At 37.7% G+C, this 16,566-nt stretch overlaps 1 protein-coding gene across 1 annotated transcript in view; it reads right to left on the bottom strand.

The window, feature by feature from the left end:
• The window catches only part of CNTNAP4 (contactin associated protein family member 4), a 285,330-nt gene extending 269,141 nt beyond the window's left edge, over positions 1–16,189 (bottom strand). The window contains exon 1 of the mRNA XM_066243208.1: positions 15,951–16,189. Within this exon, the coding sequence (XP_066099305.1) occupies positions 15,951–16,041 (91 nt within the window). The 5' untranslated portion in view covers positions 16,042–16,189. The remainder of the gene's footprint in view (positions 1–15,950) is intronic.
• Between the last annotated feature and the right edge of the window lie 377 nt (positions 16,190–16,566).

Raw genomic sequence — 16,566 nt, 5'->3', positions numbered from 1 at the left:
AATCCCCTTCACGATTGCAACAAAAAAAATAAAATACCTAGGAATAAACATAACAAAGAACGTAAAGGACCTATATAATGAAAATTACAAAGCATTGTTAAGGGAAATCGAAAAAGATACAATGAGATGGAAAAATATTCCTTGTTCTTGGATAGGAAGAATAAATATAATCAAAATGGCCATATTACCCAAAGCAATATACAAATTTAATGCAATTCCCATCAAAATTCCAATGACATTTTTTAAAGAAATGGAGCAAAAAATCATCAGATTTATATGGAACTATAAAAAACCCCGAATAGCCAAAACAATCCTAAGGAAAAAGAATGAAGCTGGGGGCATTACAATACCTGACTTTAAACTATATTATAGGGCCACGATAATTAAAACAGCATGGTATTGGCAGAAAAATAGACACTCAGACCAATGGAACAGAATAGAAAGCCCAGAAATAAAACCACATATATATGGTCAAATAATCTTTGATAAAGGGGCCAACAACACACAATGGAGAAAAGAAAGCCTCTTCAACAAATGGTGTTGGGAAAACTGGAAAGCCACATGCAAAAGAATGAAACTCGACTACAGCCTGTCCCCGTGTACTAAAATTAATTCAAAATGGATCAAAGACCTAAATATAAGACCTGAAACAATAAAGTACATAGAAGAAGACATAGGTACTAAAATCATGGACCTGGGTTTTAAAGAACATTTTATGAACTTGACTCCAATGGCAAGAGAAGTGAAGGCAAAGATAAATGAATGGGACTACATCAGAATTAAAAGTTTTTGCTCAGCAAGAGAAACTGATATCAAAATAAACAGACAGCCAACTATATGGGAACTGATATTTTCAAACGACAGCTCAGATAAGGGCCTAATATCCAAAATTTACAAAGAACTCATAAAACTCAACAACAAACAAACAAGCAATCCAATAAAAAAATGGGAAGAGGACATGAACAGACACTTCTCCCAGGAAGAGATACAAATGGCCAACAGATATATGAAAAGATGCTCAGCTTCATTAGTTATTAGAGAAATGCAAATCAAAACTACAATGAGATACCACCTCACCCCTGTTAGATTAGCTATTATCAACAAGACGGGTAATAGCAAATGTTGGAGAGGCTGTGGAGAAAAAGGAACCCTCATTCACTGTTGGTGGGACTGTAAAGTAGTACAACCATTATGGAGGAAAGTATGGTGGTTCCTCAAAAAACTGCAAATAGAACTACCTTATGACCCAGCAATCCCTCTACTGGGTATATACCCCAAAACCTCAGAAACATTGATACGTGAAGACACATGTAGCCCCATGTTCATTGCAGCACTGTTCACAGTGGCCAAGACATGGAAACAACCAAAAAGCCCTTCAATAGAAGACTGGATAAAGAAGATGTGGCACATATACACTATGGAATACTACTCAGCCATAAGAAATGATGACATCAGATCATTTACAGCAAAATGGTGGGATCTTGATAACATTATAAGGAGTGAAATAAGCAAATCAGAAAAAAACAAGAACTACATGATTCCATACATTGGTGGAACATAAAAATGAGACTAAGAGACATGGACAAGAGTGTGGTGGTTACCAAGGGTGGGGGGGGAGGGAGGACATGGGAGGGAGGGAGGGAGAGTTAGGGGGAGGGGGAGGGGCACAGAGAACTAGATAGAGGGTGACTGAGGACAATCTGACTTTGGGCGAGGGGTTTGCAACATAATTTGATGACAAAATAACCTAGACATGTTTTCTTTGAATATATGTACACTGATTTATTAATGTCATCCCATTACCATTAATAAAAATTTATTAAAAAAAAAAAATCAAATGCTTCTTTTTTAATCGCTTCATATTCATTTTGAAATATCCCCTAATTTTTGTGAGCAGTATATATTATTATTGGCTTGTCCACTAAGAATCCTCTACCCAAAGGATTTGATACAGTGGCCTATAAAATTATATTATCTATAAATAAAAAAGGGTGTGGAGGGGAAGAGAGAGATGACAAGAAACAATAAGAGTAAGTTGGCTATTGAGAGACATGTGGTCAATATGGTTGCATAGGTAAAACGTGGTACTCGTCTCCTCCCACAATCACGTCAAAATTACAACTAAACTACAAAACAATCATCATTTAGAACTGCCTGAAGCCTAGGATTCCCTACAACTAGGGAATTAAAGAAGCCACATCAAGACTGATAGAAGGGGCAGAGACACAGAATGGGCTGGTCCCACACCCACATGTGGAGGACAGAAATCTTGAGGGATATCTTGCCTGTGGAGGTGTCCCCTGATTCACAAGAGCTCCACACCAGATCCCCCTGCCCAGGGTTCCAGTGCCAGGAAGAGAAGTCCCCAGCTGGGACTGTGGCTAAGTGAGACAGCGGGCTGATAAGAGTCCAGGCAATTCCTCTTACGAAGCCTGCACATGGAGTTACTCGGACTCACTCCCTCTGAGCTCCAGCACTGGGTCAGCAGCTTGAAAGCAACCAGGAACATATGGGGAGGAACTGAATTGTCTGGCATCAGAACAAGAGCTGGAAGGGGGTAGTTTTCTGCCAGACACAAGTGCTGGCAGAGGTCATTGTTCCTCTTCTTTTTTTTTAATTTTTTTTTAATTTATTCATTTTAGAGAGGAGAAGGAGAGACAGAGAGAGAGAGAGAGAGAGAGAGAGAGAGAGAGAGAGAGAGAAGGGGGAGAGGAGCTAGAAGCATCAACTCCCATATGTGCCTTGACCAGGCAAGCCCAGGGTTTCGAACCGGCGACCTCAGCATTTCCAGGTTGACGCTTTATCCACTGCGCCACCACAGGTCAGGCATTGTTCCTCTTCTGAACCCTTCCCCCAACAGAGCCTACAAACAGGGTGGCATATTAACTTGGCTCACTCTGTTCACCCCACCCCGGTGATTCCCTGAAACTCCACCCCACACCACTTGTGGGCTCACTCAAACTGTTTCCAATGGCTTTTCCATACAAATGGCCTCTCTTGTCTCATGCTTTAAACTTTCCTAAAATCTCTCAAGCAAGCACCATCTGGCCTCTGCATACCATGTACCTCTTGCTAAGTGGCCCCAAGCCTAGCACTAGTGACAGCCAGCCTTGTTTCACAGCTTGACCTCTCCTGAAAACCTCCAAGCCCAGCACAAGTAACGACCATCTCTAGGTCATTCTGTAGGTGGTATCAAGTGCCCCAGGCAAGGTATAGACAGTGGCTAATCTTGCACCACCCAGGAGTCCCCAGAGCTAGTGTGTCCAGTGGACAGCTTCAGACCACACCAGGTTATAACCCTCCACAAGCGACACACTCAAGGGCCAGATTTGGTGAGCAACAAAGCCTCACTCAAGCAAGTCCTGCTCCATAGGGCCAACTCTTGCAAAGTAGCTCCTCCACTACAGTTGCAGCCCATCCTCATTGCCAGTCAGCCTGGGGTCAATCCCTCACAGTAATGCCAACAGCAATCAATGCTAAACTACAACAGCCCACACAGGGGCACACCCAAAGTACCCAGTTCAAGTAACTGGGGAGGATGCCCCACTGGGCCCTGCCACACCAAGCCGCTCTACCAGGCCCGGGAGATGTAGCAGCTCTACCTAAAACATAGAAAAGAAGACAGGGAAGCCCCTAAAATGTGGAGACAAAGAAATATGTCCCAAATCAAAGATCAGGAAAAATCTCCAGAAAAAGCACTAAAAAGAATGGGTGGCAAGGAAAGTTACCAGATACAGAGTTTAAAACAATGGGTATAAGGATGCTCAGGGAACTTAGTGAAACTTCAAGGAATTTAGTGAGAACTTCAATAGCATGAAAAAGGACATAGAAATCATAAAAAAGAACCAGTCAGGGGTAAAGGATAAACTAACTGAAATGAAGAATAATTTACAGGAATCAACAGTAGAGTGGATGAAACTGAGAAATCAAATCAGTGATCTGAAATATAAGGAAGCAAAAAACACCCAATGAGAACAGCAAAAAGAAAGAAGAAAATAAATAAATAAATAAATAAATACAGACAGTGTAGGAAGCCCCTAGGACAACGTCAAGCATTCCAACATTTGCATCATGGGAATGCTGGAAGGAGAAGAGAAAACAACAAATTAAAAGCCTATTTGACAATCAATTTCCCTAACCTGGTGAAAGAAACAGACTACAAGTCCAGGAAATGCAGAAAGTCCCAAACAAGATGAACTCAAAGATGTCCACACCAAGACATATTTAAAATGCAAAAGGTTGCCAGATGGCAATTGGTTAGAGCTTCATCCTGAATCTCAGAGGTTGCTGGTTCGATCCCCAGTCAGGGCACATTCAGGAACAGATCTATGTTCCTGTCCCCTGCCCATTTTTTTCTCTCTCTCTCTCTCTCTCTTCCCCATCCTCTCTCTCTAAAATCAATCAATAAAAAAATGTTTTCATAAATAAAATTAAAAGCAGGAAGAGAAAAGCAGTTCTCTCCAAGGGAGCTCCCACGAGACTGTAAACTGATTTCCCAACAGAAACTCTGCAAGCCAGAAGAGAGCGGCAAGAACTATTCAAAGCGATGCAAAGCAAGGACCCACAACCAAGATTACTCTACCCAGCAAAGCTTTCATTTCAAATCAAAGGACAGATAAAGAGCTTCTCAGACAAGAAAAACCTAAAGGAGTTCATCACCACCAAAACAGTACCATATGAAATGTTAAAGGGTGTTCTTTAAGAAGAAGAAGAAAAAAAAAAGAGATAAAAAAGATAAACAATAAAATGGCAATAATTCCATATCCATCACCAATTGAATCTAAAAAATAAAATAAACAAACAAGCAGAACAGAATCAGATACTTAGATACAAAAACATTCTTTTTTTTTTTTCATTTTTCTGAAGCTGGAAACGGGGAGAGACAGTCAGACAGACTCCCGCATGCGCCCGACCGGGATCCACCCAGCACGCCCACCAGGGGCGAAGCTCTGCCCACCAGGGGGCGATGTTCTGCCCCCTCTGGGGCGTCGCCATGTTGCGACCAGAGCCACTCTAGCGCCTGAGGCAGAGGCCACAGAGCCATCCCCAGCGCCGGGCCATCTTTGCTCCAATGGAGCCTTGGCTGCGGGAGGGGAAGAGAGAGACAGAGAGGAAAGCGCGGCGGAGGGGTGGAGAAGCAAATGGGCGCTTCTCCTGTGTGCCCTGGCCGGGAATCGAACCCGGGTCCTCCGCACGCTAGGCCAACGCTCTACCGCTGAGCCAACCGGCCAGGGCGATACAAAAACATTCTGATGGTTGCCAGGTGGGTGAGAGGGATTGTGGGGACTGTGAAAATGGCGACGGGACTGAGGAGTACAAACTGGTTATTACAGAATAGTCCCAGGGATGTAAAGTACAGCATGGGGAACACAGGCAATAACAGTCTAGTAACTCTGTACAGTATGGTATCAGATGGATATAAGATTTAAAGGGGTGATCACTTAGTAAGTTATGTAATATCTAATTACTGGGGTATACACCTGCAACTAATATAAAAAATAATGTATGTCAACTGTAATTGAAAAATAAAGTTTTTAAAATATAAAATTAATAACTTTTTTTTAAGTGAGTTGGCCATAAAATTATGTACCCTGCTGGATTATGGCAGACCGGAATAAAGTACACAAACTAAGTAAATAAAATGTAATAAATGAGATACAAAGCCAAATAAAGTTTAAAAATAAATGATCTAAGTAAAAATGACTTGTTCATCATTAAAATAACTCATAATACGCCAATTTATCAACTCTGTTTCCAATCATGTTTTTTCTTTGGGGGGGGAGTTAACTTGAAAAAAAAAAACAAGCTATCTATCAAAATGTTCCTTCCACATCTACTGAATAACCTTTTGACTCCAGCCACTGTGCTAAGTGTTGCAGATACAGAAATGATTCTGGTTTCACAGTTTTGTAAAGGAGATACTTTTTTTCAATGAGTTTTCTACCCTATGTTAGGACAGGCATAGGCAAATAAATACTCAGCTGATACAGAATTTCTGCCAAGAGAACAGTGACAGTTGATGCGGTTTGATCAAGGCTCCGTAGAGAAAGGAGGTGAGGCTTGCTTTATGTAGAAGTTTTCCAAGAGGATTAAGAAATAAGTGATTAAGAGCAATTCAGGCGAAGCGAACAGCAGATGTAAAGGCCAGATGATAGAAGCTAGAGGACATGGGGTTGGGGCAGGATTGAGAGGGGGGCAGAGCAGTCAGGACAGACACACACGGGAAGATCAGCAAATAGAGGGGAAAGTACAGTGTTTGCTGTGCTAATAAGTCTGAACTTAATGTTGAAAACACAAAGCAACGAAATACCTGCGCGGCAAGATCTGCTTTCTTGTTCGATAAAAATCTTAAAATGGATGATATCAATGTATTATAGGAAACCTGCCTAAAAATACAATAACATGTGTAGTACTTAAAAATAGTGTATGAGTGTATGATATGGAATCGTCAAAGGAGTAGGAATCCCAGGAAGTAGTGAGGGAGGAAGGGGACAGCTGCATCTCCAGTTGCATCAGCCAAATCAATCCTGGCAATCACTAAGGTGACAGATGCCACAGCCAGATCACCCTCACATCCAGGAAAATGAAAGAGGAAAATGATCACGGAAGGCTCAATTTTGCTAACTCAGAAAAACAGAGAACTGCCAGCATCTCCTCTAGAGAATGTTTCAGTGATTAATGATACTACAGACATTCTTTTCATGCTCTTCTATTTCATGTTACAATTACACAGAGAGGGGCTGAGAAAGAAGCCATTCCACAGGCAAGCACGTAGCTAGGCTTTCAAGGAATGAGTGTGGCCATTTACAAGGCCACGCCAGTAAATGGCTCAGGCTTACAAGTCAGGCATAGCAAATTACTGCAATCATAACTTTATTCTTAGTACCTACAATTCTACACCACATCTTTGTTATCCTACATGTTTCATTTCTCTAGTAGATATTTGCCTATAAAATATTCTATCAGGTTCCATTTTGTGATGAGATCCTACAGGACACTATGATTTTAAGAAACTGAAATGCTATCTACCATGTTTGTTCTTTGCTTTCTTAAATGGGTTCTTTGTTCCTTTGCTCAAATTATCTCTCTTTTGTTTGTTTTAAGGAAGGTTACACATGTTATGATACTTGAGGTTGTGTTATGACATTTTATAGGCGCATGAAGTTTTCTTCACAGGATTATAATACAGACTTTATGTTAAAGTAAAACAGTTCAAATAAGCACAGAAATCATACACAATGGAACAAAAGAGCCTAATTCAGCAGCTTTATAACCTTACACAGAATTCCCTCACCACCACTTCAGATAGAATTGCTTTTATTTTAGCAATGTTCTTTTAATTAAGTCCCAAACATCTAAAACATGGCAAATGTAAATATGTATTATAAATGCTTAATTATGAGGATCACTACACATCCGTGCAACTTTCTGCCTTGGAGATAGATTCTTTTTGTTTAAAGTCAGCCAAAATTTGGAGATAAAAGTGAATGATGTGAAAAATGTTAAACTTTGTTTGTAATGCCCTTCTCTTGGTACCAGTATCACTTTATGGCATTGTCTTCAAGAGTTAAATTATGCTTAAATTTATCTAGTGGTTTTAAAGTCAAAATCTCTCCTGTCGTTTTCTGTTTTCATTGCCATATTCAGAAAGACTAGCACCCTGGGAGTGAATACAAATTGAGTAAGTGCTGGGGACCCTGAGCTCTTCATGTTATCCCCTAGAAAATGAAGCACTTTGGGATCAAAAAGGACAACACTGTCCTTCTGTTGAGGATGCATTTAAACTGAATCCCAAAAGGCCTCTTTCTATTTTTTAATGCCACACACAGTTTTAAAAAATATACTTAAGACTATTCTGGTATGGTAGCAAATAAGAAACCATTGTATTCTATAATCCAACACTACTTGATTAAAAATGTGCCACTTAGGGGCAATGTTTTCCATTTCTCTACCAATAGGGACTGTTTCCCAATTCCCACCCGCATATTTTCTGATATATGCATGCCATGCACACACACACACACACACAAAATGACCATTTCATCTCAACAACTCATTTCCCTTACAGACCATTTTCCATTTAGTTCCTTCCTTCTGCTTGGTTATCTGCTGATCAACATTTTTTAAAAGGACAAACACATATTAATAACTTTGAAAACTAAATAAAAGTCTTGAAGATCTAAACATATTATATATTCAATCTTTAGAGCAAGGCTATTAACCCAGAGGAAATTTTAATTTCCTCAGTTTTTCAAGAGCTCTCTCCATTGGGTCTGGTATAGCAAAGGTAATTGGTTTCTATCGACAGGAAAACGAGGGGCTGTCAGTTGTGGACCGTGGGTTCAAATAGACATTCAATGTCATCCAGGCATCCACCAACTCTAAGGCTTGGGACCGATCCTAAGAAGGGTTTATCAGTCCCTTTGTTCAAAGGACATTTAAAAATAGCTCTGTTTAGCTTATAACTGCAGAGTACATCACGTAATAAAATTACAGGTGATAATTTGTCTAAGAACTATACAGTAAATGTAATTTAAGAAGGCAAGTGAATTTATATATTTACATGCTGTTTCTAAACTAATATCAACCTATGACCTCACTTGTAAGTACTATAATTGCCAGTGGGGAAAAAAAGTGGTTACAGAAACAAACATGTCTTTTTCAATTTAGAAGTACATAATATCTTATGCTAGAGCACTGCTGAGTAATGAGAGGCACTTAATAAAAATAAAAGTAAAAGTAATTAGAGCTTTAAGCCAACTAATACATATCATACCATTTTTTTTCCTTTGTGATTTAAAAATCTGAGAGGTAAATTTCATCACTTCTTTATTAAATACTTATGGCATTGAAATTTTTTATAGTTACTAATTTTAAACTACTTAAGATGTCAAATGTTTTCAGGCTTCACTCACTTTTCCAATTATTACATTGGAATGACTCATTAACTGTAACATAAACAGGCTCATTTTTACCTCCTGTTATGCTATTTCTCCAGTTTTATTACCAGAGTACCACTTTTCCGTGAACCATGATGAAAACTCATTGGGAGAAAAAAACTACACTACTCTTCCTCTTCCAGATACCAATTTTCCTCAGGAGAACTGAAGCAATCATGAAAATTTGTAGTGGATTCTGCATGTACTTTCATTTCCATTACATAATACCATAGTTTCAGGTACCACGTATGTGAACATCTTGGCAAAACACATTTTTAAAAATGCTATCCTCCAAATGTCAACCAGGAAATAAAAATATCTTCACTTGGGCAGTAGCATATCAGATCAGATCCAGAGAGCCACTAGGACCCTGGAGCAATGAGCACTGAGAAGGTCTAAGTTCCTAGTTTATAAACAAAGAATGATAGTTTTAGAAGTTAAATATATATATATATATATATACATACATATATATATATATATATATATATATATATATAAAAATGTTGAAATCTCAGATATCAAAGATTTCCCCAAAAAAGTAACTAAGAAGATAACCCTATGGTGAATGGTATCTTCGTTATTTAGAAATTCAATTTATTGTAACTTAAGAGTTATGAGTAAACTATATTACTTCTCAAGAAATTTTAAACTCTTTAAAAAAAAAACCTCAAAGCCCTCAAATTATAATATTAATCTTCAGGCTAAATTATTTCACATAAGTATACTCAGTTAATTGAGGCTTTTTGATGACCTGTTTTTCCTTTAAGAAGGATTTTTCAGTGATAGTCACAAGGTCATCTAAAGCTCCATAATTTTTGTATGCATTTAATTTGGGGCATTTATTCCTCGTTTTGAGATATTTCTTTTTTAGAGCGGCCAAAATCAAACTGACTTTAGCATTTGATGCTACAATTCAAGACCTGTTTTTAAAGATGTGTTTGTTAAAGAGTATTTGTAAAAATTTCTTATTGAGATACCATTTAAAGTAATTATCCATATATTCTATAAGAATTACCCCACTACCACCAACAACATAGATTATTTCACCTCATGAATGTGGTTAACTCATGACACATCTCCTATTTTAAGAACATATTCTGTGATGGATTCACCCTTCTGTTATTCTAGTTAACTTGAAAAATTGCAATGATTCTTGATAAATACTATACAAATGATTGAGGTCACAACTTCTGAATCAATAAAAATTAAATAAGAAACTAAGCTATGCAATAATTGAAATACCAAGACACTGGGAAAAAATTGATCAAAACCTGCATTAATTTAAGATTTCACCAGAAATAGTAACCTACCAATCTGAATATGCATATCTATAACTTAAGTAACAAGTTGGATAAACCCTTATTATTCTTCCTACTGTTTTCAGGGGCTAAGCCACTTTATAAACTTCCAACCAGCAAGGAGGAAAGAAAAAGTTTTTAGAAAGGATAGTGAGGGATTTCTTAGATAACCTAATTGGCAACCTAACGGTCATATGATGCATTAGTTGACAACATGAAGGTAAAAAGGATTGATTTATGTGAGGTTAGAAGGATTCAAATTCTAAATGTACCATCAAATTGTGAAAAATACATATTTGTAAAGCACAACTGATATTCTATTATTTAAAAAAATTAGAATCACGTGAGTGTCACTATCTCTTGTCATCTATTCAGAGTGAATAGTCATGAGCTCCATCACAATTCTTGTTGACACCCAGAGTCAGTTGCATTTCAGTGAACTCTATGAGACTGTCCCAGGTTGTCTTTGATTTGGAAATTGCTATTTTTTAAAGATATAAATCTTTATTAGAGATTAAACACTGTAAACAGTATTATAAAAATATAAATTATTTTAACATACATTTATTTTGGAATAGCAAACATGCTGTAATAAAATTTCAATGAAAAGAATTTTTAAAATATCATACCCCATTGCAGTTTTTAACTTAAACTTATAAAAAAAAAACCAGTGTAGTAAAGAGTATGAATAAAATGAGGCCAATCACCGGTTCTTGTAGATGAAAAATAAATACAATTCCAAATGGGCAAAGCAGTTACATAAAAATTAATTAGCTTGGCATGAGTAGGTGAAAGTCACCTGCTTAATTATTATGAATTCTCAGTGCATAGTACTTAAATGAAAATCAAGTTTTCAATTCATTCTAGAAAGTTTGCCAATTTTAAGGAATTTTTAGGAAGCTACTACTGTAAAAGTCATGGGGACAAGAACACTCCTCCAATAAGATCATTTCCCTCATACAACAGGTGGTCCCAAATACAAGTTCTGATTAGTATGGAGTAGAATGTTTTATACTCATGAAAATATAAAATATCAACAGGATTCTTAGGCAAAATATCTAAGACGCAATTAATTATACACTGAATTGAATTTCTTATACTAATGGGATTAGTTGAGATTGAAAGTGCCCCTTTAGCAACCAAAACTGCTGAAACTTGACTAATAGTCATGAATAATTTGTATTCATTGAAATAAGAGTTCTGAACAATGAAGCCTTTTAAGAGGAAACTTATAAACAAGCTACTAACTGGAGGATTTCTTCTTCTGTTATAGTTCCTGACAACAGTAGTGACTACCTTCTGTACAAGAACTCTCCAAGTATGTATTTGTGAGCTAAATAATTAAGATTAAATTTCACCATAGCAGTATAATTGTACACTATCCATGCTTCATTGTATATATTATGTTGTATACTACTTAAGTCAAGGGCCAACAAACTTTTTCTAAAATGGTGCAGTTAGTAAAGAATGTTATATAGGTCCTTATATAATGAAAGATAAATCAATTTTAAGAAAATTTTATTGATAAAATTCAAAGTATAAGAATAACTGAGTATGAATTTTTGCCATAGAAGTCTACTAATAAGAATGGATGATTGAAATTTGAATTTTATACAATTCTTTTGTGCCACAAAGAATTCTCCTTTTAATCTTTTTCAAGCATTTAAAAATGTAAAACCACTCTAGCTCAACTATCCAAAACAGGCAGTGAGTCGATTTATCCCAAGGACCACATTTTATCAACCTTTAAGCTAAATATTACATTGCCTTACAACTGATGTTCTATTAATTTGTTTTTACCCGAGAGGTAAGTTAATTCAGTCTTGATATAGAGATTGGCTCCCATTAAGGAATTGTTTCTATGTGATACAAATTCCAAAATTAATTTTAGAAGACATTAAAATGTGTATTACTTAGAGTAAGCACCAGATATCATGTGAAAGTCATACATTTGGTCCCCATGTTAGCTGTGAGTATGTTATCCCCACAGCTGGAGGCTGTTCCTATGAAAACGATTTGGGATGCATGCAATCAGAAGTGGGAAGAATGCCCCAATTTGATGAAAATCAGTATCACTGTTAGAAAGGTGAGTCAATGGCCATGTTCACCTCTATGTCTAAAGACTATTTATGCATTGCATTATATTTTATCAGTACTTTACTCTTACATTCTATTTATTTATTTATTTATTTTTGCTAATGACAGGAATTTGGGGGAGGAGGCAGAGAGAAGCAGCTTCCAGAAAGAATTACAAGGTTAGGTTTTAACAATCTGCCCAGTTGCATTCAGGTTACATTCCAAAGTCCACAGGAGTGATCCTCTGTGCAAGCAATCACCTTTATCTATTGCTGATTTTATCATATTGTTTAGTGCTTCTCTCAGGGTAAGTATCAGATATAGCCTTTATTTCCATTAGAAAAAAGAAAGAATGTAGGGAGATCTTCTAATGGAGTCATTTATAAGCTACTTGGTGAACAGTAACTAGTCCCAGAGTAAGGCTCAGTATACCTGAGGCCAGAGAGCCTCTATCACATAATCTGCAAGAGTAAAAATAAAAGCAAAACTCTTAGCTGCCTCATTACTTACACCTGTTCTTTCTTTTGTCGTGAGTCAACCCTACCCTCAGCATCATCTTAATGGTCAGAAGAAACTGTGGGTTCACAAGAGCAATTATAAAATACAGAGATAACTCCCTTCTCAGGGCATGTCTCTTAGTAGCAAGTGAAGACACCAACAGTCTGTGCAACTTCTCAAAGACCAAGCCCTTCTGCAGGAACCTGTCTTGAAATGTTCATGAAAAGGATCCCTTAATATAGTAACAAACTCATCTTAACCAGAACAAAGACTGCTTTTGCAATATCAACTAGGAAAAGAACGTGGTCTATTCAACATAGTTTACCTTTAGATGAGAAGTAAGCAGAGACACCAAAATGTGAGAGATCTGGTGGTTTATACATATTTATATACATATATACATGAACATACACAGAATGGGACAAAAGTAGGTTTATAGTTGTTCATATGGAAAATAATACGATAATTAATAATATAAGAATAAACTCTGTTTCATGTACTCACAACTGTAAACCTACTTATGCCCCAACCTGTATATATACATAAACGTGTGTGTGTGTATTTGCACAGATCCTCCTAATGTAAGGTTTCCATGTTGATTAATGAGTTCAACTAACATTCAAATTAAAGTGCACCTAATCCCTGAGCTGTGTCTGCCTTACAAGTCCTGTCTCATGAAAGCTTTCACACTGCAGCCTTGGGCAGACTCAGTGGGTAACAGATTTGCTCAGATGTAAATAAAGGGAAAAGGTCGTTTTGAGTCACTCAAAAGACTGACCTTTAATTTTCTTTATTTATATTCAGTCCTCCCTGCTTTAATATTGGTATCCAAGATTGATTCATGTTTTAATATAAAGTCTTTTCCAGAATAATTACTGGAATTCCTGTGTAACACTTTAAAAATTGCTTGTGCTGGTTAATTGTTACTTGTCCAGACACTGAATCCCAATTTTGCTGGTAAACATATATGCTTGTTCTTCCAAAAGGGATAAAACATGAAGAACCTTGGTAAGTAGACTTTGCTTTCTTCCTTTAAAAAAAAACTTATCAAATACTAAAAAATAAAATAAAAATTGGGAAATATTTTTTCTTTATATACACTGATACAAATCACGCTGCCAAAGTGGTATTAACAAGAAATTACTTAATGTAACTTTAATTATCTGAAGTCATTTAATTGCATTTTTGACACTTTAAGAACTGTCAACTCAACATATGATAACCAAGAAACCTAGAAATTTAAAATTGTATAGGTTCCTTAAGTTTATCAAATGTTTGCAAGAGCATTAAAATGCTTCCTGAACAAACCAAGACTGACAGAATACAGACCCAGGAATGAAATTTTAAGTGTCAGAGACAGACCCAGCCACAGCTAAGTACCCATGAATATCTGCTCTCCTCAGATCTCAGCAAATCACGTTTTCTGTACTAAGAACATATATTTCAAAAGAAAGATATTTAATGTTGATATGCCTTTTGTTAGACTTCAACAAACAAATGTAAACAACTAGCAGTCCAATCAGTCACATCAGTATGTTAAAAAAAAAAAACCCCAAATACAGGCAGTGTACTAGAGAGATGACTGCATCTAGGCCAGACTTAAGCTCTGCTCTTCTTAAGGGAGGGATGCTTCAAGTGATGTGCATTACATTGTAAGAGTGACCTCTAGTGCTTTCCTTTTTTGTTGAACTTCAGTAGTTGGAGGATGAATTATTTATGTCTTTCCTACAAAACTTTGTGTGTGTGTGTGTGTGTGCTTGTATTGTTATTGTTTGTTTGACTGATGCAATGTTCGTCACATGCAACCATTACAGCATGCCCAGATTTTGACTAGGTAAAAAATATGCATGTTTTACTGACTCATCGGATTCTCATACACCCAAATTAAAACTGAATCTGAAACACAGTGCAGCACCCGAGTGAAGTTCTATTAAATGAGCTAATACGGAAGGCAAACACATAAACACAGTAGTCGTGCAGTGTAAAAGGACATGTGACTTGTACCAGTAAGGTCATTTATAATGTTCTTCCCACATCAGAGCGCTTCAGGGTACTCAGGGATGTGCCACAGGAAGCACCTTGTACCTTACTACTGGCTTCCTTGTCCCCCCAACCTAAACCTGGTTACACAGCAGCAACATAAATTCCTGAGCAGGACTCATACCCCTTTCTTGAAAACCAAATTAGCTTTTCCTTTGAAATCCATGAAAGAGAATTTTTTTAAAAAAATGTATTTTCAAAGCTTGTTCATGATTCATCAAAGAGGGAAAAATTCTTCCATTTAGACATTTTAAGCCAAATATAACTTTTAAAACTTTTTAAATCTCTAATAAAAAGTGGATGTAGGGAGTCCTGACAAAATTATTTTCAATAATATTTAAATTAGACATAAGATCTTTATAAAGCTCCCCTCCATCAATTCACTCGGAATCAGAATATTCAGTCACAAATTTAGAAAGTTAAAAATTCAATCACTAAAGAATAATTTTTTTTTAAATTACCCAAATGTTTTTCCTTTAGCAAAATGTGAAAATCGAACCCCCCCCCCCAGGAGTGCCCAAGTCTCATTCTTTCAGCAGCGAGGGCACAGTTCTTAATGTTGAGGTTCACCTCCACCAAGTCTGCCCCTGGATTCTGCAGCACATTTCAGTGAGGAGCCTGGCATCGTGTGAAAGATGCAGCCAGGGACCGGTCTGCCAAATTGCAAACTTCAGAAACCTAAGCTAATGCAGCATAATGTCAAGGCTGCCAGTTGTTTTCCTGCGAGACATAATTCCAGGAAAATTCAGTCGTTCTAAAAAAAAAAAGGAAGAAATGAAGACATTCACAGGCTATTTGCTGGTTAAGATGCTAATTTAATGTTTTACTAGAACTTGAGCTTTCTCAATGAATATTCAAAGGCAAGAGGGTAAGATTCTGCTCAGAGACAAAAAGAGAAATGACACTTTGCTTATCTTGACCAGACCAGGAGAAAAGACAGGTGTAAACCCAGTCATATTTGCAAAAGGTTTGAGTAATGATTCATTGTGAGCAAATTCAGTTGCAAATAATAATCATAAACACAACAGAATTAAAGTTTTAAAGAGAGTTTTCCCCCACAACCCCCGCAAGTTTAAATCATTTGCTTTCTACTTACAGGAATTCCCAGCCATGACCCTGTTCCAATTTTGAGTAGATAACAGAAGTAGCATCTTGAGGACAGCTCCGGTGACAGATCCCATGTTCATATTTATCCGGTTCCCCCAAAAGATCCTGAGTGGCTCTCTGAGCGCTCTAGTCCTGTTCTCAGTTCCTCTCCCAGCTCTGTCTTCTCTCTGGGTCTCTCCGCCTCACTCCCTCCTTCTATCCTTTCTCCAATCCCCTCCCTCCCACTCTCTTTCTCTCTCTCTCTCTCTCTCTCTCACACACACACACACAAGCACGCGCGCGCGCGCACATACACTCATACACACACCACAGCCCTGACTCCTCACTAAAAAGCACCGAGCATCTTTCCTAACAAGCATCCACACCGCCGAGGCCACGCCCACTCCTCGCAGCAGCGGTCCCACAAATTGACAGCAGCATCCCTCCTCCAGATTCACAGCAGCGCTCAGAGCTCCATCGCGCTGCTGCGCTGCTGATGAAAGCTGGACCTGGAGGCGCGGCCTGCTGCTCCTGGGCCTCCTCGGGGCTCCCTCCCCTCTCTTCTATTCTCCAATAATCCTTAACCCCTTTCTCCCCTCTAGAGATGTGGGTGGGGGGAAAGGCTA

This window comes from Saccopteryx bilineata, chromosome 9, assembly GCF_036850765.1.
Source record: "Saccopteryx bilineata isolate mSacBil1 chromosome 9, mSacBil1_pri_phased_curated, whole genome shotgun sequence".
Lineage (NCBI taxonomy): Eukaryota > Metazoa > Chordata > Mammalia > Chiroptera > Emballonuridae > Saccopteryx > Saccopteryx bilineata.
The sequence above is the reverse complement of the archived record's forward strand: the minus strand, read 5'-3'. Positions and strand labels throughout refer to the sequence as shown.